General features: G+C 47.7%; 1 protein-coding gene across 4 annotated transcripts in view; it reads left to right on the top strand.

Moving 5' to 3' along the window:
- The first annotated feature begins 2,447 nt into the window (after window positions 1-2,447).
- ASTN2 (astrotactin 2) overlaps window positions 2,448-26,647 on the top strand; it is an 831,863-nt gene continuing 807,663 nt past the window's right edge. For all 4 annotated transcript variants that reach the window (XM_058523878.1, XM_058523879.1, XM_058523877.1 and 1 more), the window contains exon 1: window positions 2,448-2,942. In XM_058523878.1, the coding sequence (XP_058379861.1) occupies window positions 2,513-2,942 (430 nt within the window). In that variant the 5' untranslated portion in view covers window positions 2,448-2,512. The remainder of the gene's footprint in view (window positions 2,943-26,647) is intronic.

The following is a 26,647-nucleotide window of genomic DNA, read 5'->3' as shown; positions in this document are numbered from 1 at the left end:
GTTCTTCATGGCTCAGCTCCAACGCCACCTCCTCTGGGAAGCTTTCTTTGATTTCTCCACGCATAAGTTTCAAAGCACCTCATAAAAGAAACACTTGTCTGTCTGCCTACCAGCCTGCCTGGTATCTGAGATATTTCTGCCTGTCTCATCGCCTTGCCCCCATCATTATAGGCTCTCCAAGGGCAGGAGCTGTGTTTATCCATCTCTGTGCCTCCATATAGTGCCTGGTAGGAGCATTGGATATTTGGTGATGAATGAATGAATGAAAGTGTTGGTCGCATTCGACAGGCCTTTGTACCAGAGGTCCATGAAGGACTTGCACAGACTCTGCCTTACATAAGGGAGCCCTTTTTTCCTGGTGTGCACTTCTATAAATGGACTATGTCAGCATATTTGAAGAAAGGGGCATAGAGAATCAGAAAGCCCCATTGCAGAGGATAGTGGCGGATTGTAAGGGTACAAAGGAGAGACTGAGGGAGGCAGGGCGACATATTTTGGAGGAGTAAATGAACTGGAGCAGGCATCAGAGAGGCAGGAGACGATTTAGAATCAGAGGACTTGAATGGCCAGATTCTACCCCCCACCCCCTTGGGTTCACAGATTAGTAAACTGAGACAGGAGAGGCATCCTTTACAAACCTCAGAGCTGAAACAGACCCAAATGTGCTCAGACACATATGCCTTTCACAGCATCTTTGATAGATGGGCTTTTCAAGGTCACTGAGGACAGTGTAATTTAATGGGAGCTGCCAAGGCTTTGGAGACTGGGGCTCCACTCTCAGGTGTTCTGTTCATTAGCTGTATGACCTTGAGAAGTTCCTTCACCTCCATGACCTCTTGATCTCAGTTTCCTCATCCGGAAAATGGGAATCATTATACTCATCTCATTGGATTAGGGTTCTGTGTAAAAGCTAACACACGTACGTGTCTAGCACTCGGAGAATGCTTAATACACGGTATTATTGAGTCCAAGGTCACAAAACAGCTTTTGAATTTTCCTTCTTTTCAGTCCTCTGCCTTTATCGAAAGTCATAAAAAAACAAATAAAATGTGATGAGAGAGAAGAAAAAGGCAATTCACGTGAAGGGTTAAAGATAGAAAGGAGGAAAGAGGCAGAAGAGGGAAGAGCAAAGAAGAGAGAAGTTAATGCACAGAGATGGTACAAAAGGGGCACATAGGCAAGCAACACGGGGACGGGAAATGGCTCACAAATGACAGGGAGGAAGCATTTATAAGATTAAAGTCAAGATGAGGAAGAAGGAAATGACTGGGGAGATGAAAGAGAGAACAGAAGAGGGGAAAGATGAAGGAAGTATGGGTGTGGAGAAGGGGGGCCGCTGCGGCACTAGATCCTTGCCCACTTGAAGGCTCCCTGGAGGACCAGAGGTTGGTGGGCCAGAGATAGACTCTGCCCAGGGCCAAAGGCTGCCCTGTGTTGAGGACCTAGGTCTACTGCTCAACTTGAATCTAGGAGAAGGAGGACTGGGGGTGAAGAACTGGTGAACAGACCCCTCCTCTGGGAATGGGGCAGAGGATGTAGGAGCCCCTGGGAGCCAGAAGCAGAGCAGTAGGTCCCTACCTTGCACCCTTTTCAGGAATTTCATGCAGAGCGCAAGAAGCAGCCAAGCAGAGCTGCTCCAAGCTAGGAATAGGGATCCAAATAAAATAAAAGCGTGAGTGGGTTGGCTTGCAGGGCGGCAGCTAGGGGGCCAGGGCATCCTGGCCCGAGTCAGTTTGGAAGGTTAGGGGCTAGAGGATGGAGTTCGGTACCCCTCTGTCCATTAGCAGTTAGTGCAACCACGAGCCCTGGGTGGAGGGAATAGGTGGGTCCTGGTGGTGCCAGAATGCGTGAGTTGTGGGCAAGTGGGTGGGAAGGGGCCTCTGAGGCCACAAGGAATTATTTCAAGGACTAGAAAAGGGTACAGGACTTGTTATTGGGCTTGACGTGAGACAAAGTTAAGCCTTGGCCATCCAGAGGCGCCCCCTACCCCCAAGAAGGCGGGGCCTGGAGCAAGGCTGGGCTAAGGCGCGCCCCCAGGTGCAGCCTCTGGGTTGAGCCAGGGTGGGGTGAAGCTGGGTAAGCTGGGTTGAGCCAGGGGGAATTAGGGGAGGCGCGGGGGGGGTCCCTAAGTCTTAGGAATTTGGAGAGGGGTCGGGTGGCTAAAGAACATTGGGAGGGCGGCATTGGGGGATCTTGGGAAAGGAGAGGGGGCGACTGGGATTTGCACGAGGCCGGGCGGAGCCTCCCAAACGCTCGGGGTCTGCGGGGGGGAGCGAGAGAAGGGGACGGGCGGCGGGGCCCGGGGAGGCGGCGCGGGGGGGCGGTCCAGGGCCGAGCGGGAGGCGGAGCCGGGAGCTGGGGGCTGCTGGCGAGCGGCTCCCACGGCTCCTTAGCTCCGGCGTCCTGCTTCGCTCCGGCGCCCGCCGCCGCCGCCGCCGCCGCCGCCGCTGCCCCTTCTTCCTCCTCCTTCGCCACCGCCGCCGCGGCTCGCAGCACCGCAGCCCCTCCCGCCATGGCCGCCGCCGGCGCCCGGCGCAGCCCCGGCCCCGGCTCGGGGCTCCGGGGGCGGCTGAGGCTCGGCTTCCTCCCGGCGCCGCCGCCGCCGCTGCTGCTGTTCCTGCTCCTGCTGCCGCCGCCGCCGCTGCTGGCCGGCGCCACCGCCGCCGCCTCGCGGGAGCCGGACAGCCCCTGCCGGCTCAAGACCGTCACGGTGTCCACGCTGCCCGCCCTGCGGGAGAGCGACATCGGCTGGAGCGGCGCCCGCGCCGGGGCCGGGACTGGGACCGCGGCCGGAGCCGCCGCTGCCGCGGCTCCGGGCTCCGCCGGCTCCGCGGGCACTGCCGCCGAGTCGCGCCTCCTGCTCTTTGTGCGCAACGAGCTGCCGGGGCGCATCGCGGTGCAGGACGACCTGGACAACACCGAGCTGCCCTTCTTCACCCTGGGTAAGCCTGGGCGCCGGCACACGCGAGGTCCCAAGGAACCCTGAGCCCCTAAGTGAAGCCACGGGTGGGGGCGCCCTGGGGATCCCCGTCCCGGGCTGCCCTGAGCGGGGTTGGGAGAGGGCAGCTGAGGGGCCCAGAGGGCATACAGGTGGTTGGCAAGCAGTACTGGGTAGGAGGTCCCGCAGAGCGCGTGGCGGGAGCCCGGGGGCGTGCCAACCCTCCCGCAGCGGGGACCTGTCCCTCGGTGTCTCAGTCCAGATACTGGGCTCTGCCGCGATTTATTCTTGACGCCAGAGACCCCAGATCGCTGAGTGTGCTCGAGCCAGGGGCTAGGGTTGTCCCCCGCTCCGAGGCCAGGTCCGGGTCCAGCCGCCCGCTGCTCCTCGGGCGCGGTCACTGGCCGCCCGCGGTTACCTCCCCCTCGCTCTCGCCTCGGAGTTGTCGGCTCTGCTCTGCCGGGTAGATTTTCTCGAGAATCGGAGCCGAGAAGCTGCACGTACAATCCCCCAGCTCGCATAAACTCGGTTTCCGTATGGGTTGGGTGACCTTGGCCAAGTCGCTTACCCTCTCTGGGCCTCCCTTTTGGCCATCTGTGAAATGGGGCTGGGGAGGATTGCGTGATTTCTGAGGACTGGGAATCTGAACCCAAGGTCTCCACTTCCAGATTCTCTGATTGTCCCTCCACCCCCGTTGTCGCATCGCTTTTCTACTCCGCTCCCAGCGGAGAGCGAGTTTTCCTCGCAGCTCACTCCCTGGGCTCATAATAATAACTTGAAGGGGAGAGGAAAAGGGTGAGGATGGGGGCTCAAACGGAAAAGTTAATCAGAAAGTTCGCCAGCAGCTTGCTTCCTGCTGGTTCCCAGCGCGAATCCCGGAGGAGTCGGCCCTTCGGTGGAGCTGTGGGAAGCGCGCCTGATTTCCCACCCGGGTAATTGATAGCTTAATTATCTCGGAGAGCGTTTACAAACATGTTGTTCCCCCTTAGCTCTCCCGCGCTCTCTGATCGCTCGCTCACCCCTCCCCTCTGGGGGGCGCGGGGCGCGATTGGTTGTCGGAGTCTGGCCAACAACAGCGCCTGGAAGGCGCCGGGGGCTCGCTCGGAGACTCCCGAGCTCTTGTTTCTCGGATCTTTGCCTTCCCGGGATGGGGCTCAGCTCCGGCATCGCCGGGGTGGTGGGCCTTGCTGTCAGCGCCTTCAGGATCCCGGCTTGAACCTCTGATGTTAACTCTTTGCTTGCCCGACAGGCCCCAAAGAGTAATCTAGACTAGACTTCTCTCTCCTGGGAGCCATAATATTTTTTAATGTATTTTTGTGACACCCCCCACCCCTTCCCTTTCATGCTGGCTGCCTCTGGATATTTGAGCGAGTGCCAGGTCCTCTCGTGGTCTGTGCTTGATCCTCGGGTTCTGGCCCCTGGGCTCTCCCCAGCTGGCTGTAACCTGAGCATGCTGGGCTTTCTGTAGGCAAGGCAGGAGAGCGCTTGGCAGGTTCCCAGGGGACTTCCAGCAGCGGCGCGTCTGGCGTGCGACACACACACACTCAAGCATTCACATACGAGGGGACACACACATACACACCAATAGTCCTTCCCACGTGCACCTGTGGGGCTGCCCGTTTCCAAGGAAGGGGATGAGGCTGGAGATCGGGCTCTTTAGGGCGAAGGGCTAACCTTGGGCTCATGGCTAGCCTCCCCTCGGGGAGGGGTCCTTCAGGAGACACAGAGGGTGTCCCTTGGCCACCACTTCCAGTCGCACCTCTCCTTCCACCCTCCCGATCTCTCTACTCTGGGGTGCCCTGAGAGGTCGGGAGTGGGAATCTCCCTAAATGGCTGTTTAAATGAGGGGAAAAGCAGGGCATTCTTGAGTATGGCGTGACTTGGAAGCCAGTACCCCAGAGCATTCCAATTCCTCACGGATGTGGAGGATCCAGTCCAGCCAGCTATAGGAGTCACCCCAGAATTCCTGGGGCTGGCAATCTCTGCTTTTTTAAACTTTGGCTTTCGAGAGGGAATCGGTGTCAGGGAGCCTGGGGCAAGCTGAGTGAGGAACTGTGTGAGGAACTGGCAGTCTTGAGTCCCCCAGGACCGCAGCATCAGCTTGCGAGTCTCCTGGTGCCCTCCACTTGGAGCCTTCTACCTTCTCTGACGCGCGCTGCTGAGCCAGGCGGCTGGGGACCGCCTGCTGTGGCGTGGCGAGGTGCTGTCCTCCTCAGCAGCGCTGAGCCCTTGGGATGCATGTGGGGATTTGGGTTCCCGCCTCCTCCTCCTCCCCCCAGCGCCCTGGACTGGCAGCTCAAGGCACTCCCGCCGGGGAATTTGGCTAGAGAGGTAGTCGCCAGATGGCCGAGTATAGCAGGAGCTGTGTAGGGAGACGTGGGCTTTTTATTTGTGTTGGTCTTCCACTGTTTGCTGTAAACACAGAGTGCACAATGAGCTCTGGGAGGGCCAGGCTGGCTGGAAATGAGGGCTGGTGGGGGGATACTATGAGTCACTTATGGCCATACCTCTCCCAGGGTCCCAAGGTAGCCCCATCCTGTCATCCCATCCCCAGATCTTTTAAACATCCTTGCCTAGGGTTTGTCTCTGGCGGGTTGCGTGAGTCTTTCACTACTTGCCAGTCTGTCACTACTAGCTTGCATAAGCCACATCTGGGAGTGCAAAGTCAGAACATGCCAGATCCTGCCAATAGTGGGGTGTGTGGAGCCACCGCTAGGGGGTGCTGGTGTCTGCCAAAGCCCTCAGGCCATGGTTTGTGTTGTGGGCCTAGAGTTAGTGGTGGTAAGACATCTCTGGCTTTAAAGGGGGTGAACGGAACAAATAAACAGTAGAATTCCCATTTTACCCGAAATCCAGTTTGGGGACTTCAAGGTAATTTTGCACACACTGCCTACCCTCCCCATTCACTGAAGTCACCTACATACCTGGCTCTCTCTACTTCCATTCTGCCTTTCTTGTTTGAGTTATCAGCTCTATTATTGGTAATGCCCAGACTTAAAAGACTTTTCTTCAGATCTCTTCCTCTCGTATTTCTGCTCTCCCCTTCATGTTCCAGCCTGCCTTATATAGATGGAAGTTTCCCTCAGAGGTGGAAGATCCCCCAAGTTTCTGTGTCTGGGCCTCTTCTTTAGAATCTGATTATAAGTCAGTATCATTGACAAAGTGAATTTCCCTAAAAGTGATCAAAGAATAGCAAATTGTTATTGAATCCTTAATGTAGTGCTAAAAGCTTTACTCGTGCCTTTTATTATTAATTCACATAAAACATATGGCTTGGTCACTGCTACTATTCCCATTTTACAGGTTATGAAGCCTTCTTAGAGAGGTCAGATACGTAGTCAAAGGTCGCATTGTGAGTAATGGCAGACGTGGAGCTGGAATCTCTGTCTACCAGACACCTACATTCTTGGTAATTGCTAAACACGCATCCTGAGCCAAATGTGCATTCAGGGGCTGGTGACATTTATGCAGAGCATGGTACTGCGTCCTGTAGACAGATATAACAATCATCAACATGGCAAGAACCTTTCTCCAAGAGAACTTCAGCTACAATGGTGAGCTGAAGTATGAGAGTTTGAAAGGGAGGCATGAGTTAAATGACCTCTAATGACCCTGCCAGCTCAAAGTTCTATGACTCGTGGGATGTCAAAGGGCATTCTATTTAATGGTTCCAATGAGTGATGGAGATGACACATTCTGTGACATCAGGGAAGGACGACATCTCTATAGACTCAGAGAAGGCTGGGGACACTTCCTGGACAGGAAAAACACCGAGCTAGACCTTGGAGGATATGCTGGAGGAGTAGTTGAGTGTTCCAATACAGCTTGGGAACTTAATATTGGTTAGGATCTGGAAATCTCAGCTGTGGCCCACTGTGACCTTGAACAAGTCATTTATCCCCAGAGTTTCAGTTCTTTGTGCTTTAATATGAGTAGGTAGATGAACCCAAAAAGAATCCTTTGGTGTAAAGATTCTATGAACTTGAAGTGCCCTGACCCACTCAGTCAGTCTACCTACCTCCTCTTGCTTCTCTCTGTCTTCTTTCCTTTGCTGGGAACGTGGGGGTGTTGGGAAGGACTGATTGAAAGGAAAGAATTTGAACAGGAGCACCTGCCAGTGCAGGGCTTCCAAGGTGAACCCGCACATCCCTCAGTCCTCATCTGCCCCCAGGCAGCCCCGGAGTCTGCTTGTGGATTTAGCTTTCATGCCCTACACGTTGAGAAATGGCATCCTTCTTGCTGTTCTTAATAGTGGCCAGGCCTGACTGTTTATCACCAGTCTTGTTTCAGCAAAAGCCGGGAATAAAGATAAAATTGAGTAACTACTCATTGTCAACATTTCTTACTAATTTGCCTTGTCATGTAAATCCCACAGGTGAAGCGTGTGCTCTGTTATTTGGGGGAGGGCGTGTGAAGAAGGAGAAATCATCCAATAGTATGTCTTTAAATGCACCTGCATGAGTAGATCTGGCGGTGTCCTGAAGATCTGTCCCCAAAAGATGCTCTTAGCAGGAAGCTGATTGGCCTGAGCGGGAGAGAAAGATACAGTCTGAAAATGCCAACTTGGTCAGGTCTGTAAAGATTCCTTACAATACAGACAAAAAATGGACACCCAAGGAGTAAAGCCCCCAGAAGGAATGAGGAGCTGGGTACCAGCTCAGAAGGTTTGCCAGAAGCAGGGAGTTTAGCCTGAGAAGAACAGCCCACAAAGAGCTGCAGGAGCTTCCTTCAAATGTCAACACAGAATGAGGAATGTGCTCTTTTCTGTCTGGTTCTAAGGAATGTTCAAAAGATGCAGATACTAAGGGGAAGGAGTTCAACCCACAGGAAGATGTGTCCTAGGGACTGTCCAACAACCCAGCATTCTGACCCCTAGTGATGGTAGGATCAATCTCCCAGGAATGCTTCGAGCCCAGACTACACAGCTGTTTGGCGGGCGTTTGGAGAAAGGACCCGAGCCCTGGGAGACATTGAGGCTATCTGCCCTTTTTGATTTCTGGTTTGATTCTGAAGATTGATGCCAGTTATTAAGATGGAGGAAGAACACATACAAATGTTAGTAAGCTGGGTCTTCTGTAGAGATTTCTGACCACAGAATATTCATTAAAATCAATTCCAGTGTTCTTTTCTGTATGGGTAAGAGAGAAGAGATTCTGGGGTGAATAAGAAGGTGAATTTGATGTTTTCAAACAAAGCTAAGTTAAAAAAAATGTATATATATATATGTTATTTTCTCATATGGGCACCAGATCCCTTAGCACTAAATAAAGTATTTCAGTAGCACTCAAACTTCAAGGTCCCATTCTGCTGTGATGTTCCAGGTTTCTGGGACATTGTAAATAAGGGACCTGGTCGGGGGAGTGTTCAGTGGTCTCTGATCTGAGTCTTTTCCCCCTTCCCACTCACTTCTCTCACTCCATTCCCACCCATTTGGTGAAACCTATTTAATACTCACTCAGGGCAGAGAGGAATGTATTGTCTGCCCTTAGAAAGTACTATGTTACTGAGAGAGAAAGGGAGGGAGATGGGGCGGGGGAGACTCCTTGCAGCTGTGTTAGAGAGCCTCAAGTTTGGTCAAGGCCAACCAGATTTGCTGTTTCCGGGGTCAATGACACCAGCCGAGACAGCACAGCTCTGCAAGCTTTGGTGTGACCCAGAGCTTGATCGTTTGCCTGAACTGGGCTGTCAGGCTGTAAGATCATTCTATAGTTTTAATTCACAGCAGGTCTGGCAATAGGATTGACTAGGCCTCTGGCAGGCAAACCCTTCTGCTTCTCACCTCCTTGCTTTGCTGTAAACTAGGCTTGGCTGCCCTAGGACGGTGTGAACATATGTGCTGGGGGGAGAGAAGGATGGAGGGTGATCGTGACTTCTTGGGGTGAAGTCATGAAAGCTGTTACCGTGACCAGTAACTTTGATGGGCTCCGAGCATCACAGACTGTCAGAGCACACTGAATCCACCGCCTCTGTCTTATATGGTAATGCTGGAGCCCAGACGAGGGAAGACACCTGCTTAAGGACCAGCAGTTCAAACTTGGTCTTGAGTCCCACTCCATACTTCTTTCCATCACACTGGACCTCTAACACATCTTAGTGTCTACAGCTCGGTTGCACATCGTAAAGTGCACACTCTCTCCTCCTTCCCTTGCAAAAAAACCAAAAAACAAAAATCTAAGGCGAAAAATATCCCTAGGGAAATTGAATTTGTTCTCCTGCCCAAATATCCAGCTGGCTGCTGCCAATCTCTCCTGAGAGCCTGAGCTGATGGGTTTTGTTCTGGGGGAGGAGGAGGCCTCCATTGCCTTTCACTAGCTGCCTTTGAGGGTGAGCAGAAGAAGGCTGCTCTTTTCCAGGAAAGGGAAGAGTCGGATTTAACCTTGACATGGAGCATGATTATGGGGATGCTTCCTTTACCGAGCTGATACTTCCCAAGTTCTCATACTGACCAGCTAGTGGCAACAGAAGATTAACTATAGCGAAAGAGAGCTGGCTTCTCTTTCCTTCCGACAGAGCTTGCAGCCTCCTGCCCCAGAAGGAGGCAGGCAGCAGTGCTTGGCAGGACTCGCTCTATTCTCCATTGCTAGCGCTTTCCTTTCATTGGCTCTTTGCTGCTGTCTGTAGTTCTCTTGGACGACAACCCCCATAAAGATTTCCCTTTGGATTGGAAAGGGGGTGGGTGGTGACTACACAATGTAAGATTCAGGACAGATATATTTGTAGCTTCCTTCCTGGCACACTAGAACAAGCAACCTAACCTGTGAGTCAAAAATCAACAAAGATGTTGTATGGTATCAACTGTTAGGGTTTTAACCATGAAGAGGAACCATTTCTGCATCCCCGTTGCGCAGCCCCTGGCAGGCTCAGTCCTCACCACTTCTCTCTCTTACGATTTCAGTAGTCAACTCACTGGTCTGTCTGCCTCTGATCTTATCCTCTCCAATCCATCGTCTGTACTTGCAGACAGAGTGATTTCATTAAAAGCCCAAATCTGATCATGGCTATCCTCTCCTAGAGCACTTCACTAGTTCCCCATAGTTCTCAGTGTGAAGTTCAAGCTCCCTATTGTGGTACAAGGTCCATGATCAGACTCTGCTCAGACTGTCCTATACTAAGAACCCCACCTTCTTGTTCTATATCTCTCTCCCACCACCCCCTGGGAAAATTCCTCCTTACCTTTCAAGACTGAACTCAAATGTCAGCTTATCTTTGGAGCCTTTCCTGACCTCTTCACTCTGGAGTTGAACACTCTGGGCCTTGGCACGCACTATCAATATAAAGGCTGCTATAACATCGTCTAGTCCCTTAAGAACTACTGAGCACCTACAATGTGCTAGGTACTCTTCCAGGTGCTTAGGATATATCAGAGAACAAAAGACAGGGATTCCTGCATTCGGAGAGCTTGTATCCAGAAGTGTGTGTGTGTGTGTGTGTGTGTGTGTGTGTGTGGTGGGCAGAGGACAACAATACACATAATAAATAAGAAAATTATATACAGTCGTGTGCCACATAATGACGTTTCGGTCAATGATGGACCATGTATATGATGGTAGTCCCATAAGATTTAGTACTGCATAGCCTAGATGTATAGTAGACTACACTATCTAGGTTTGTGTAAGTCCACTCTGATGTGCGTACAATGACGAAATCGCCTAACGATACATTTCTCAGAACATATCCCTGTCGTTAAGCAACACATGACTGTAGTATGTGAAAAGGTGATAACTTCTATGAAAAAAAGAAAAAAAAATCAAACTGAAATTTTTCAGATGAGATGAGTTTTAATATTAATTAGGGTAGAGTGAGAGGAGTTTATTGAGAATGTAGGATTGGAACCAAGACTTGAAGGCGATGAAGGAGTTAGCCAAGCAGATATCTAGGAGAAGAGCATTCCAGGTAGGGAACTGCTGCAGCGAAGACCTGACTCTGGAGCACACCTGGAGGGCTCAAGGGCAGCAAGAAAGCCAGCATGGCCTGATTAGAGTGAACGAGGGGTGGGCAGGATGGGACAGGAGAGGAGACAGGGAGTCACACAGGGCCATATGGACTGCTGTCAATCAGAATTTGGGCTTTGACTTGGAGTGAAATGGAGAGCCAGGCAGGATTTTAAGCAAGAGAGCGTCAATACCTCACTTAAGTTTCAAAAGAATTACTTAGGCTGCTCTGTAGAGAAGCAAAGTTGGAAGCAGAAAGGCCTGTAGGAGTCAGTTCAGGTGAGAGATGATGGTGGCTTGGAGCAGAATGAGAGCAGAACTTATACTCCTGTGTCTCTTTGTCTGTCCGTGCTGTTTGCCTGTGAGCTCCATAAGCAGCGAACTTAGCTCCTTCATCTCTGCTGCAATGACTCACCCTATGCTTGGCACATCCTAAATGTTCAGGGTATCTTAGATGACTAGAACCTGGGGTTTGCCAGGTCTCATCCTAGAATCCATACTGGGCAAAACTGGAGAGGTGATGAAATTCCACTTATCCCTTAAGGTTGAGCTGGAATGCCACCTCTTCCATAAAGCCTTCTCCCTTCTGAGCTCCCACAGCCATTTCCTCTACCTTCTCCTGCATCCTTATTATTCTAGGGTATTTGTAGGATGAGTAATGGGACCAGTTGATTAGAGGAAAGAGTATTGGGTTTGGGGAAGACCTTATCTTGAGAATCACGGAAGCCAGATAAGGGATTAGAATCTTTGCACTGTGGCAAACAGAGAGGCACTGAACGTTTGGGGGGAGATGATGCGTCATGGTTTTGGGAGCATCAAATGTTATAAATGGTAAGAATTTAGGACATTACCTAAAGAAAACCCTTCTGTGTAAAGATGGGGAAACTGAGGTCACTGTAGCAAGTCAGTGGTGGAGCAGGCACCGATCTCAGTCTACTGACTCCTAGTCTGATGTGTCTTCCTCTCAACTTAGGGAAAGGCAGCCAGGCTACTGGAGGTTGTAGGGAGCTGGTATTCTGGACTTTACCTTTCTGGCATGGGCTAGGTTATGAACAAAGCAACCATTTATTGAACATTTACTATACCCCAGATGCCATGCCAGGACATCTGTGATCTCATTTCATCCCTTCCACAATGCTGCAAAACAGATAGATTTCATCCCATGTTATAGGTGAGCACTGAGGCTCAGAGGACTTAAGGAACATACCCAAGGCCACACAGCTATTATACGGCTGAGCTGGGTCCAAACCCAGGTCTGCCAGGTTCCAAACCCTGTTCTCTCTCTGCCTCCCATTCTGCACAGAACTAGGAGTGCTCTTGAGTTTCCCTATCTTTGACAACCTCTTTTACTTTTTATCTCTTCCTCTTCTCATTACCAAGAAGTTGCAGACATTTCTTATATAAGAACTTCAGGTGTGACAGCCTCATAGACCCGAGGGACTGAACACCTTGATTCTGTGCCGCCAGGAGCTGACTCAGCATCTCCCCAGGCCCTGTCGCTCCTTGCTAGTTTGCCCAGAGAGCACCAGGCCTGTCTCATTTTCTCTAGATGCCATTCATTATCCCTGGACTCCTCGACAAGCAAATTCCTACACTTCTGTGCCATTTTAACTCTTCCTTCTCTCCATCCTCTCTCCCTCTCTCTCTCCCTCTTCCTTCCTTCTTCCCTTTCCACTCTCCTCTCCCCCCAGTGCTTAGGGAGTTCCCACTCTGTGCTAGGCATAGTGTTATACTAGGGGGCCTGTGATCTAGTCCTTCCAGGAACTTCCAGAAGCTCCACATTCTCTTTTGAGGAATCATCATGCATCTGAGATACAGCCGCTGTTTGACCATTTGCACTTGCTCGTCTCTCCATGCGATCATAAGTTGAGTTTTGTCCACCTAGTGCTTCTTAGCAGCATGGTGCTGTTTTAGGTCCTCACTTTGAAAATGGGATATGTATTATATTCTCTGTGCACGTGGGATATAATATTTATATATATATCATAAAGCTATAAAATCCAAATAAATAGTGAGTACTTCTAGAATATTATAACTGGGTAAAATAGTGCCTTTGAGATCCAGCACAACTCCCTTGTTTACCTAGCAGAGAGAAGTACATTTTCCAAGATCCCTCAGCTAATCCATAGCAAAATCCAGCCTCTAGCCCAGCTCCTCTCACTCAGAGGCAGTGTCCTGGGGTGGAATGTGTGCCAGCGCTGAAGTCCCAAAGCCCTGGGATCGGATCCCAGATGCACTACTTCCTAACTGCAGACTTCTGTATGCCACCTCTCTGAGCCTCTATTTGCCCATCGATAAAGTGAAGATAATGTAATAAGCGCTTCTCTGGGTTGATGTAATCATTAGTTTTGGAGAACCCTTCATAAACTAAATTTTAGTCAGTGCCTGGCACCCTGCTCAGTGTTTACTTGCACTAAGCTGTATGGATCCTTAGGGAGACAGTGTGTGCAGAGCAGCCAGCACAGCGTCTGGCACAGTTTTTGCCCTGTGCCTCTTAGCCACCTGGAATCCTTTTTTTGGAAGGAGGTGGAGGTAGCAATAAATAATGAATGCAAATTCCCTCTCCCTTCCCCCTCTTCTCACTCCAGCATGCTCTGGTTACGCCTGGCCACTCCCTCCCCCTCACCCCCCAGCAAGGCAAAAAAGGATGAAATTGACCATTGATCTCTGCTCATTCTCCAGGAGCAGAGGGAAGCGGGAACTCCGGGGTTGTCTGAGGACAGTTGAGACAGAGAAGCTCTTAGAGGCTGAGTCTCAGACAGGTGGGTGATGGGGGAGGCAAGCGGGGCAGAATCCTCTCCCTTCTGGTGGCGGCTGGCTGACAAAGCCTTGCTCTCAGGCACCCAGGGAAGTCACGAGTGGTTTTGCAAGCAGCCGAAAAGGCAAGGAACATTTCCATTAGCAGAATCAGCAGTAAAGAGATTTCCAGTCACAGTAATAGCTGCATTTGGGGGAATCATTTCAGTGGTGGCTGTGGGCGGAGGAGGGAAGGGGGCGGGGCGACCAGGGAAGGCTCCGGGAGGCGTCTGGTCTACTTGCACTGAGCCTGAGAGACAGCGCCGCCAGATGAGAACCAGGTGCCAGACGCAGAGCGACTATTTGGGAGCCGGGCTGGTCAATGGGTAAACATTCTGGACCTTCTTCTTCCCTCCCAATGGACAGAGCCCCCTTCTGAGGAGTCCGCATGGGAGGCTGCGCACTCATCCTGCGCTCCCTTTGCTCTGATGACTGGGTTACTCTTGTCAAGATTTCAGAGCCAGAAGCAGCTTCCTAGGCTCCTGAGATTTGTAGGTGGGAAAGCTCCCAGATTATATAGCCCAGACTTTCTTCAAGTTAGCTGCTCATCAGAATCACCTTAGAACCCAGAATCTCACTCCCAGACCTGCTGAGGCACGGGGGGAGAAGCCTGAGTATCTGTACTTTAACAACTGTACCAACTCCTTGGTATGTCCCTGGAGGACCTCGGTGAAGTCGCCCCTGGGTACCACTTCAGCCTCTCCTCCTGATGTTCCCTGTTGCATTTGAGGCTCTAGCCTCACTGCTGACTTGCAGATTTCTGCAAGCACCCTGCTTATTCCCCCAACCTGACCCTGGAATGGAAATGCTGTTCTCTCTGCTTAGAACACTTTTCCAGTCCCTGAGTCACCTGGCCAACTCCTAGTCTTAGCTCAGCTGTTACCTGAGAAACCTCTTTCTCCTCCAAGGCTTGGATAGATTTTTTTTTCCTGAATACACATACCCCGCTGGTAGGATTGCCATATTTAGTGAATAAAAATACAGAAACTAAAATACAGCATGCCCAGTTTAACTTGAATTTCAGATAAACAATCAATACTTAGTGTATGTCCCATGCAATATTTGGGACATAGTTATATAAAAATGACTCATTGATTATCCGAAATTCAAATTTAACTGGGCATCCTGTATTTTCTTTGGCAACCCGCAGAGACGCGGTGTTTCTCTCTCGCCTGTCAGGGATCGCACTGCCGACGTGTGATTTGCTACCCAAGTCTGTTCTGCCCACTCTCCCCGTCTCAGGAAATCCAACCACCATTCACGCAGCTGCTCAAGTAAGGGAGTCATCCATGATTCTTCTTTCTCTTGCCTCTCTCATCCCTTCAGTCAGCCAACCCTGTTGGTTTTACTTCTAAAGTGACTTTCAAAATTACTCACTTCTCATAATCTCCTACTGCCATCACCTTCGTCCAAGTCGCCATCCTTTCTCACTGGGGCTATTGGATCAGTCTCCTAACTGGTCTTCCTACTGGCTCTCCATCCCCATCGTTTCTTTGTACCATACAGTATGTAGCACACGGGCCAGATCCAGCTTGCTACCTGTTTTGTAGGGCCCCTAAGGCTATTTCCTTTTTAAAATAATCGAAAAAAATCAAAAGAATGATATTTCATGATATGTGACAATAATGTGAAATTCAAATGTTAGTGTCCATAGAAAAAGATTTATTGGAACGCACTCATTGGTGTATGTATCGTCGATGGCTGCTTTCTCCCTACGGCGAGTTGAATTGAGGAGTAGCGACAATGACTATCTGGCCCACAAAGCTTACAATATTTACTAACTGTCCCTTTACAGAAAAAGTTTGCCGACCCTGCTGTATACAGTTAGCCAGAGTGCTTTTTTTTTTCCCCAAAAGCAAATTAGATCTTGCCGCTCTCCTGTTTCAAACCTTCAGTGGTTTCTCATTGCTAAAATCCTAATTCCTTTTCAGAGTCTAGAATATCCTGTATAATTTGCCTTCCTCTCTGAGTTCATCTTCCAGTTTCCACCATGCTCCCAAAACTCAAATATCACCTCCTCCGAGAAGTCTTCCTTGACCAATGTAGCACCCTGATACTCCCTCCTCCCGTAGCATTGTATTCCATTTATTTTTAATAACCTTTAGCTGACAACTCCTTGAAGGTAGGAAGTATGTCTTGTTCATCTTTGCTCTCTGAACTATATAGTCAGGACACAGTACCTAATAGGTGCTGGGTGGATATTTCCTGGTAAAATGAATGAACCATGGGCAGGAATAGGGGTGATAGGTCGTGAACACCACTTGAGAGGTACCTGCCTCACTGGGTTGTTCTATTGCTTATTATAAGATTGTTATGAGGGTTCCAGGAGCTAAAGTTTATGAAAGATGTGGAGCAGTGCCTGCATCCAGCAGGCATCAGCAGATGCTAACTAGGTGCTTGTTAAATAAACAACAAAAAAAATAGGCCTGTACCTTAATCCCTAGGACCTGCCTCCTCCCCCTTTTCCTTGCAGTTGGAAGGAGTTTAGGACAATTCAAAGGAAGTCCTGTGAATAAAGACCTCATGGAACCCAGGGCGGCGCAGGGTAATCTGGTGGCCAGGACCAGGAGCAAGGAGTCCTGGGGCTTGGTCCCAGGTCTGCTGGATGTGGTCAAGTCCCTTCTGCCTTCTGGGCTTCCGTGCATTTCTAATATGATGAGATTAAACAAAGTGATCTGTGAGGTTCTTTTCAGCCCCCTTGGCTCAGCAGGAGTCCAGGAGGGAGAGAAGGGTTCCCTTAGGGAGCTTCTGAGGCTGGAAGCTGCTACAGGCTACAGCTGACTCCCTCTCTTCCTTCCCCCCTCTCTGCGTCCTTCCTGGGCCCTCTGCAGATCAAACGCTCGGCTCTGAACCCAGGTGCAACTCATATTTCCAAGCCCAGTCTCACACTAATTTCTTAGGGAACCTTCTTCAATTACTTTCTCTCCAGCCTCCCCCAGGGAGGGAGACTGGAGAAGCTGACCGCCCAAAGTTACCAATTACCTGTCCGCCAATAGCAAGACTCCTGCTGTCCCTCCCTCTCTTCTTTTCTCTCTCCCCTTTATTCTCCTAGCCTCTCTAAACCACTTCTCCAAACTGCAGAGGCCTCTAGGGATGGTCCTGCTCACCTGCCTCCCTGCTCCCAGCCAGGAAACAGAAGGTCTGCCTTCCCCCAAGAGGGACAGCAGGTGGGAAGGCTGGTGGCTGAGAAAGGGCAGCTGCAAACCTTGGAAAATCAAACAGGTTTTGCAAGTCTGCAGAATACAAACGGCTGGTTTGGGAAGCAAATACCTTGGATCCTAGTCCTTTTCTGCCATTCACTTGCTGTGTGACCTCAAATAAATGACAGTTCCTTTTTGGCTCTCAGAAAAGATTAAGTGGGTATTGTCAGATGTATATTCAGGGAGCTGGAGAAGATTGTGCTGCGCTGGATACTCCACGAGAAAAGAGAAACTTTCGAGTCTTGTTTGCTTCCGGAATCCCAGGTGCCTAGAGCTGTGTGTGTGTGTGTGCCTATCACATAGTAGGAGCACAATAAATGTTTACTGAATGAATAAATGGAAAATATGTGTGATCAGACATTACTAATCCATAACTTAATCACAGGCCCAGATCCCTTCTCATTGCAATGCCCTCATCAGTCACTACCATCAACTGGGGTTTGCATGGGAGATGAATTCTATTCACGTTCCCTAGACTAAAGCAGTTCAACTAAAACCCTTGGGTCACCTTAAGCTCCCCTTGCCTGGAGCTAAGCCCCTTCAGTCATTATTCAGTGGTTCTTCCATCCGAGTCCCTGTGCTGAGTCCCTGGCGGCACAGAAATGCAAGGAATTCATCCCCACAGTCTATTGGGATAATAAGATTTGCACTTTTTGATTTAAAAAAACTCCTTTTCATGGGTATTTTTAGTATCTCCATATTACAGAGAAGACATAGCCATTCAGAGAGATCAAGTCAATTGCACAAGGTCATGTAGTAAATGGGATTAGCAGTATTTATTTTTAAAACGAGTCTGTATCATTATCACGAATGGAACTCCAGAATACCTTGCTATAAATGGAAGATAGCCTGTAAAAGTATGTAACTATTTAAGTAATATATATATATAGTAATAGTATATATAGTGTGTGTGTATATATATATATATATATATTCACAACACTTTGGGAAACATTGATCTAGTCCAACCACTGAGACAAAGATATTTGTTTACAATTTATATTATGCACACTTAATTGCCAGATTTCCTCTAAAATATACGTTTAAAAAATATATTTCCTGCCTCGTAAGTACTACCCATCTTTTAAGATTCAGCTTGAACATACCTTCGCTGCTTCCACGATGACTTTCCTGGCTCCTCCAAAACAGTTATCTCCCAAGCACTTTGTATATTCCCTGCAGTCCATGTTTTCATGGAGGTATTGTGATTGTTTAATTGTCTGTCTCTCTCGCTAGTCTGTAAGCTTCCTTAGTTAAACATAATGTCTCTTTAATATCTAACTCCAGCAGCTAGTACATGCATGCTTATTGAATTTTTTTTTTTTTTGTGAGGAGATCAGCCCTGTGCTAACATCCGCCAATCCTCCTCTTTTTTTGCTGAGGAAGACGGCCCTGGGCTAACATCTGTGCCCATCTTCCTCCACTTTATATGGGACGCCGCCACAGCATGGCTTGCCAAGCAGTGCGTCGGTGCGCGCCCGGGATCCGAACCAGCGAGCGCGCGCACTTAACCACTTGCGCCACCGGGCCGGCCCCGCTTATTGAATTTTTAACCTTAATTTTAAATTTTAACAAAAGGAATGCAAGCTTGTTGTAACACATTCAAACAATTCAGGGGTATTATAAAGAAAAAGGGAAAGTCTCTCTCTCGACCAATCTCATTCCCTGGAAGCAATCATGATGAAGAGTTTGCTGGGATTCTTGCGGACTGTGGAATAAATATTCACCTGAAAAGCCACCTTTGGTGATGCAACAGAGAGGAAGTAACTTGTCCAAGGTCACTTTGGCAAGTTTCTTGCAAGCAACTCAGGGATATTAGTGAAACCACCTTTTTGTTCAGGCATTTGTTTTTCAAACTGGGTTCTATGATAGATCAGGGGAGTATGAATCGCTCTGGACTTAAGCTAAAGAGACCTCCACTTTTATCTGTCTGTAACACTGGAGCTCCAATTTCATGTGAATGGAAGATTCCACAGCTTAAAAAAAACTGTTCTACAAGCATTGTACTGTGCCTAGACGGCAGCAGCATCCTCCATGCCCCGGGTACAATATATTGGAAAGCAGATGGTTAATTTTCCTGCCGTATTTGTTAGAGATAGTGTAATTGAAGAAAGCTCACTGACCATCCTATATTCAATATTAAGCCAGCTTTACAAAGCTGCTCAGGTCTCATGAGCGTGATCAGGCCTCAGAATCTACCTCCAGATTTCCTCCAGGCCTCCAGGCCTCAGGCAGGGAGTCCTTTTCTTTACTGACCCCTACTTGAAAAGAAAATGTGTGTATACATACATACATATATATACGTATGTATATGTATATATATATATAAGTGTACCTATGTCTATACATAACACATACACGTATGTACACAAACACATATATATATACACATACATGAAAACAGAGACCTATGAGAGAGAGAGAGAGAATATGATAATGATTCTTCTGTCTGGAGAACTAAAAGAGGAACCTGAACCTAGCAAGGGAAGACCCAGAAAGGGAACAATTACCACAATGAGTCGGAGGCGGGTGTCTCTTTCTTTCTGGCAAGGTATTTGACATGATTGATAAAGCAGTTCTCCTTTTCCTTAAACTTTTTTCTCACTTGAGTGGGGAGACAGACAATTCGGGAGAGGGTTACCTGGGTTTAGGTTGAGTTGCTTACTTTAGAAACCCTCTTTTATGAAGCCATGTGGATTGGCAGTTGGTTAGTTAATAGAAAAAGTCTATTAAATCAAGGAATCATAAAAAAATAATAATGCACCTTAAACATTTCATTTTAACTTAAAATACGTAAATGTGTGTCTTTGCCAATTGTTTGATGGAGACCCAGGGCCTCTTCTTTGAGTCAAGGTCAGCTGATTGGAGTCCCATGCCATCTTTCTTGCATAAACCACATTCATAATGCACCAAATACGATCTCCAATGTCGGTTTCATTAAAGGGGACAGAGAACTTAAAGATGCTTGCCAAGTAATTCTTCCGGAGTTTTATGATTCCTTTCTAAATTTTTATAGTTGTCACACCTGACCTAACTCAACAGCAATATTTAAGTGACTTTATTTTTACAGTAAAATCAACTTAGTCCTCATAGAAACTGCTTTCTTTCGATGTTCATAAATTTTTAATCTCCACAATATTTCATTACATTTTATAATTATAAGAAACACACAGGCATAAATAGGTTTGGGAAACAAACTGGATCTCTCTACAAATGCAACTCACCTGGTGGCGAAATCCTAAGATTGCTGGAGAGAAAGTACCTCCCCTAGTGTGAGCATCCAGGACTGGTGAGCTTCAGGATCTTGTATAGAAATGATGGAAGGCACTGGTTAAACTGGTGGTCAGTGGAGAGAAGGCTAGCTAAAAGCTTTTGAAATATATACACGTTTCAGGTTGACAGAGGCATTCAGTCACAGAAATTTTAGTGGTTGCCTTTAGATAGCATTTTGTCCAAAACTCTGATTTAAAGAAGAGGAAAAGGGAACTCATTTGCGCTGTTGGTGGGAATGTAAATTGGTGTAGCTACTATGGAAAACAGTATGGAGGTTCCTCAAAAAATTAAAAATAGTAATACCATATGATCCAGCAATTCCACTTCTGGGTATATATCCAAAGGAAATGAAAACAGGATGCTGAAGAGATATATGCACTCCCATATTCATTGGAGCATTATTCACACTAGCCAAGATATCGAAATAAACTTGTGTCAATCAACAGATGAATGGAAAAAGAAGATGTGGTGTATACATACAATGGAATATTATTCAGCTATGAGAAAGAAGGAAATCCTGCCATTTGCGACAACATGGATGGGCCTTGAGGGCATTATGCTAAGTGAATTAAATCAGACAGGGAAAGATGGATGCTGTATGATATCACTTATATGTGGAATCTAAAAAAGCCAAACTCATATGAACAGAGACTAGAGTGGTGGTTACCAGGGGCTGGGGAGTGGGGGAAATGGGGAAATGTTGGTCAAAGGGTACAAACTTCCAGTTATAAGATGAGTAAGTTCTAGGGATCTAATATACAGCATGGCGATTATAGTTGATGAATAAATGAAAAGTAATAGGATATATTGGAATTTATGAGGAGGCCATTTGCTTTAAAACTATTTTGGCCTGACCTTGTTTTTCCAGAAAGCCATGACGTGGCCTGTTGAGCATGCATTGCATTGTACATCTGCTTTAAACATTTACAATGTCCCAAAGCCAAGAATGATGCCCTTAAAGATAGAGATCTTGCCTCCTCCCTATCAGCGTTTCTTTAAGGATAAGCATTTCTTCCCAGAAAGTAAGGATTAATTGCTGATGTGCTTTAACTCATCTTCTGACCACTGACCTGCTAACCACTGACTTGCTGTGCTCACTTTGTGACCACTGACCTGCTGTGCTAGCAAAGCACCTCGTGACAGTAGTAAAAGACATTTCTGTCATATGCGATGTATGCTTTTTGTTCCAAGACAGTAATAACCACTCTGTACATCCCACTTCTTCAGAGAGCTTTCTTCCTTGGTGGAAAAGTTCTCCTGAGCCGTAGTCCTCAAATTGGCTCATAATAAAGTCACCCCAGTTTTGATTTATAGATTGACTATGGATTATTTGCATGGATATAGTTGACAATACTGTATCATATACTTGAAATTTGCTAAGAGAGTAGATCTTAAATGTTCCCACCACAAAAATGAAATGGTAATTGTGTGATGGGATGGTGGTGTTAGCAAATACTGTGGTGCTAATCATTTTACAGTATATGAGTGTATGGAATCAACACATTGTATACCTTAAATTTGCACAATGTTACATGTCAATTATATCTCAATAAAGCTGGAAAAATTAATTAAAAAAAAATAAAGAAGAGGAAACTGAATCTCAGAGATGAGCCAGGAACTCAAGTCTTTGGAGTCTTGGAGTTCATGGCCCCTCCTGGGACTGCACAGCAATTGTCACTGATGCCCTTTTCCTTTTGGGTGGCCTTTTAAGGGAGACACCCCAACACTTCTCCTGTTTTACAGATGAGGAAACTGTGGTTCAAATAGTGAAGTAACCTAGCACGGGATGTAGAGCAAGGTAGAGCTGTTGTTCAATTCCCAGATCACATTGACTTCCTGAATGCCATTCCAGATATTTCTTTGTTTGAGGGTAGTTTTTCAATATTTTTTAAAAATAATTAAACATTATCAGAGAATTTTTTTTTTAATCTATGACCACACCTGATCTTTCCATCACCTTTTGAGGAAATGAGAGCACATCCTCTTTGTCCTTACCACACATCCCCTCCCATACACACATAGAGTTTTACAGCAGCTCTTTGTAACTCTGTCTATCCATGCACCAACTCTCCAGGCCATCCAAATTTAGAACTTTCAGGGCCCTCAGGCCTATCCAGACCATCCCTCTCATTGCACAGAGGGAGACCAAGGCCCCAGAGAAGGCCAATACCTTGCCTGAAGTCAGGGGGCTGAGACTGCTTATGAACACAGACCTCAGTCCACTCAGCCCCGTTTTCTTTCACCTCCGCTGGGTTACCTGCACAGCCTGGGTCTCCCAGCATGCGCACCTGCTGGAGAGGGTCGGGCAGGTAATGAGAGGGCAGTGTGTGTGAGCGGGCTGCCAAGAGCTCCCGTGCTTTATGAGGTGCAGAGTATAATTCAAAACCCATTTTGGGGACGTCTCGCCCCATAAAATCTCCTCCAGCAGGAATGGCTGGGAATTTGTTTTGGCTTCCCCAGCACATGTTTTTTAAATACCTCTTCTCTCCATCTCATTTTCCTCTTTTTTCTGCTTCCTTTTTTTCTACGCCATTCTCATTCGATGATGAGCCCGTGCTAGCTTACCGGGGGACACAGTGGGAGTGGTATTGGAGGAAGGGATCCTGCAGTACAGGTTAATGGGCTGGCAAATGGTTGTGAAAAAGCTCACCCTTCTTGGATGATTCCTCCTCCGTAAAGACATTGGCTCAGGAAATGACTTCAGGGATCTGCCTTCCACAGTTACAGTTAGGCTTATAGATCCATTCTTATTTTGGGCAAAATAAGTCCCCCACACAGCCCTCTATTGTGTAATCCACTAGCGGCGCCTCCTTCCTCATTTCCTTGCTCTCCTTCATCTTGTAAGATCTCTCTCCCAGTCTCTCGCAATACTGCTTCGGTTTCTTCTTTTGAGTAGAGGCTTCATTTGCTGCCTGAAGGATCATTCCCAAAGGTCACTTCTCCCTTGCTTAGAATCCTCTGGCTTCTCACTGCTTATAGGATTAATAATAAACTCCTTGGCATCTGAGCCTTCCACTTAAGGACCAAACACACCTTTATTATCCTTCCCTCTCTCTGTTCCTCTGTCTATGCTTCAGCCAAACTGGGTTTTTTTTTTACTACTTGAGAAAACAAGCTCCACTTTCACGTTTCTGTGACTTTCCTCAAGCTGTGTCCTCCATCATGGATGTGCTTGTTCTCTTCCATTTCAGCTGATGGAACCCTATCTATCCTCCATAAGCTACTTTCTTTATGGAAACTTCCATCCTTATTGCTTCTTCCTCTTTCCTTCCTCCCCTAATTCAGATTTGAATAACTTCATTCAGAAAACTTAATTTATATCTCTTTTTGGCAACCTCCCTTACATTAAAATATGTGTGTCCATGTCTTATCTGATCATTTACCTGCCTTCTCTAATACAGCAGCCACTAGCCACCTGTGGCCACTGAGCACTTGGAAGTGTGGGTAGTGTGACTGAGGGACTCAATTTCAAATTTTACTTAATTTAAATTTAAATAATAGCCACATGTGGGTAGTGGCTACCATCTTGAACAGCACAGAGATAGAACGTGCCCCCATTGCAGAGCATTCTGTTGAACAGCACTGCTTATGAGATTCTTGAACGGAGGGAGGGAGTCTTGCTTTTCTGTACCTTGTTCCTAGTACAGGGCCTGTTATTGAATAGGTATCAATAAATGTTGGTACAACTTTCAGGTAAGACTGTGTAACCTCTAGCCTCAAAGAGATCCAGTTTTAAGAAGGAAATTCATAGCAATTTACTTTTTATTTTATTTTTTTAGTGAGGAAGATCAGCTCTGAGTTAACATCCATGCCAATCCTCCTCTTTTTCTGAGGAAGACCGGCCCTGAGCTAACATCTATTGCCAATCCTCCTCTTTTTTTTTTCCCTTTTTCTCCCCAAAGCCCCAGTAGATAGTTTTATGTCATAGTTGCACATCCTGCTAGTTGCTGTATGTGGGATGCCGCCTCAGCATGGCCGGACAAGCGGTGCGTCTGTGCACGCCCAGGATCCGAACCCCAGGCCGCCAGTAGCGGAGTGCGCGCACTTAACTGGTAAGCCATGGGGCCGGCCCCAGCAATTTACTTTTAAAACACACCAAGGTTTGCTAATAAAAATACTGCTTCATAAGCTTTCATTTGCAAAATCTGGTACATCTTAGAGTCCGGGGTGTCTCAGATTAATCCGTTAATGACACTTACTAGTGGGAATTCCTGGCCCCTGATGGGTCATTTCTCAGCCATGCCTTTTCTTCCTCTCTCAGTCTCCTCCCTCCCTGCCCAGAGCAGTCCAGCTCACGGCTGGGCCTGAGAAAGAGGAGCCAGGGGAGTTCTCATTCCCTGGGAGACAGGTGCGGACAGAGCTGTTTGACATGAATGCACAGGTTTGAGCTTCCATGGTGTTTCATAGACGATTGATGAGTGTTTCTTTGACAGAGAACACCTGAAAACATTCCTCTGTGATTGATGTGATGAGAATGGAATGCAAGCGTCTCTCCTCTCTTTTCTCCTCCCCCATCCTTGTCCCATTCTCTCAATCTCTCTCTCTCTCTTTTTTTTTTTTTTTGGTGAGGAAGATTAGCCCTGAGCTAACATCTGTGCCCATCTTCCTCTGTTTTGTATATGGTATGCTGCCACAGTGTGGCTTGATGAGCGGTGCCTAGGTCCACGTCTGGGATCTGAACCCGCACACGCCGGGGCCGCTGAAGCGGAATGCACGAACTTACCCACTATGCCACCAGGCAGGCCCCCCATTCTTCTCTTTTTCTCCTAAGTTTCCTTTCCACTCTCACTTTCTCTTATCTCTTTATTTCTCTATCTCTCTAATTTCTTTTCTCTTTCCCCTCTGTTTCTTCAATATCGTTCTCTTCTTTTTTCTCTTTACTCTTAATATCTCTATTCTCTCTCCTTACCTCGCTGTGTGTGTGTGTGTCTGTCTTTCTCCCTGTCTCTCTCTTATTCTCTGTCTGCTCCCACAGCCTTGAGTTCTCTTTAGAATCCCTAAGCGCAAGTCACTCCTGTTTGCCTACCCTGACCAGAGAAACCAGCCCAAGTCCGTTGTTGACCAACGTGGCCCCATGCCCAGCTCAGAGCTGGCTACCTCTGGTCAGAGCCAGACATTCCAGAGTGGGATTTGGAGCAAAGCAGAGAAGAGGGGTGAGACTCTCGGCCGAGGTGGGCAGGGCCTTGCAGGGTGCAGCTCTACCCACCTTCTCCTGTCAGGGCCTCCATTCTCCCTTCGGAGCTGTCTCCTTGGCTGCCCCTGTTGTCAAATGTGATTCCAGATGTCCTAAATGACTTTAGAGGCCCCAGTGACCACTTGGTCCATCTTGTAGAAATTTGGCCATGACCTTGATTTCAGGGTGAGGTGGATTTTTGAGAGAAGCTGGTAAAGGATCTGAGGTCTTACTCCTGTTTTGCTAAATATTCGAAGCTCATTCTCTGCGACTCCGGTGGGCTCCTCTTTCTCAGCCTCCTCTGCTGATCTTGTACTATTCATCACCAGCTCTTGTTTTTTTTAATTTTTTTTTAATTTTTTCCCCCAAAGCCCCAGTAGATAGTTGTATGTCACAGCTGCATATCCTTCTAGTTGCTGTATGTGGGACGCGGCCTCAGCATGGCCGGAGAAGCGGTACGTCAGTGAGCACCCGGGATCCGAACCCCGGGCCGCCAGCAGCGTAGCACGCGCACCCAACCGCTAAGCCACGGGGCCGGCCCTCACCAGCTCTTTTTTACAGACTTTTTCCTCGGGGCATTAGAAACATCTGCTGGAGAGTTTCAGAAGAGAAGTCACAAGAATGGTAAACCTTCTGAAGAGATCATCCCTTCTAAAATTTCAACCCTTGGCTATAACTGACAGTGAAAGGCATCCCTGCTGAGTTACCTTATCCCCAAAATACCACGTGCCCTTTTGATCTTGACCTTCAAGGCATGTGCTCAATTAGCTTGCAAGAGTTTACTGGTACTTTCATATACAATTGATCCTGATTCAAGAGGAGGTCTTGTTTCCAAAAACAAAACAAACAAAAGAACAAAACAAAGAAGAAGAGGAGGAAGAAGAGGAGAAGGAGGAAAAGGAGGGTAAGGGGGGAAGACAGAAAAGAAAACAGACTAGTAACCTTTTTTTTTTAATGTGGTTAATTTTTTTCCCAGCGTCATTGAGATATAATTATCGTATAACATTGTGTAAGTTTAAGGTGCATCTGATGATTTGATGCACATATATATTGTGAAATGTTTACCGCTATAAGGTTAGTTAACACCTCACATAGTTACCTTTATGCTGTTGTTGTTATGGTGAGAACATTAAAGCTCTACCATCATAGCAACTTGCAAGTCTGCAGTACAGTATTGTCAACTATAGTCACCGTGCTGTACATTAGATCCCAAGAACTTATTCATCTTAGCTTGTACCCTCAGACCAACATCTCCCTGTTTTCCCCACCTCTCAGCCCCTGGCCACCACCATTCTACTCTCTGTTTCTATGAGTTCGGTCTCACATATAAGTGAGA

Source organism: Diceros bicornis, chromosome 28 (assembly GCF_020826845.1).
Source record: "Diceros bicornis minor isolate mBicDic1 chromosome 28, mDicBic1.mat.cur, whole genome shotgun sequence".
Taxonomy (NCBI): domain Eukaryota; kingdom Metazoa; phylum Chordata; class Mammalia; order Perissodactyla; family Rhinocerotidae; genus Diceros; species Diceros bicornis.
The sequence above is the reverse complement of the archived record's forward strand: the minus strand, read 5'-3'. Positions and strand labels throughout refer to the sequence as shown.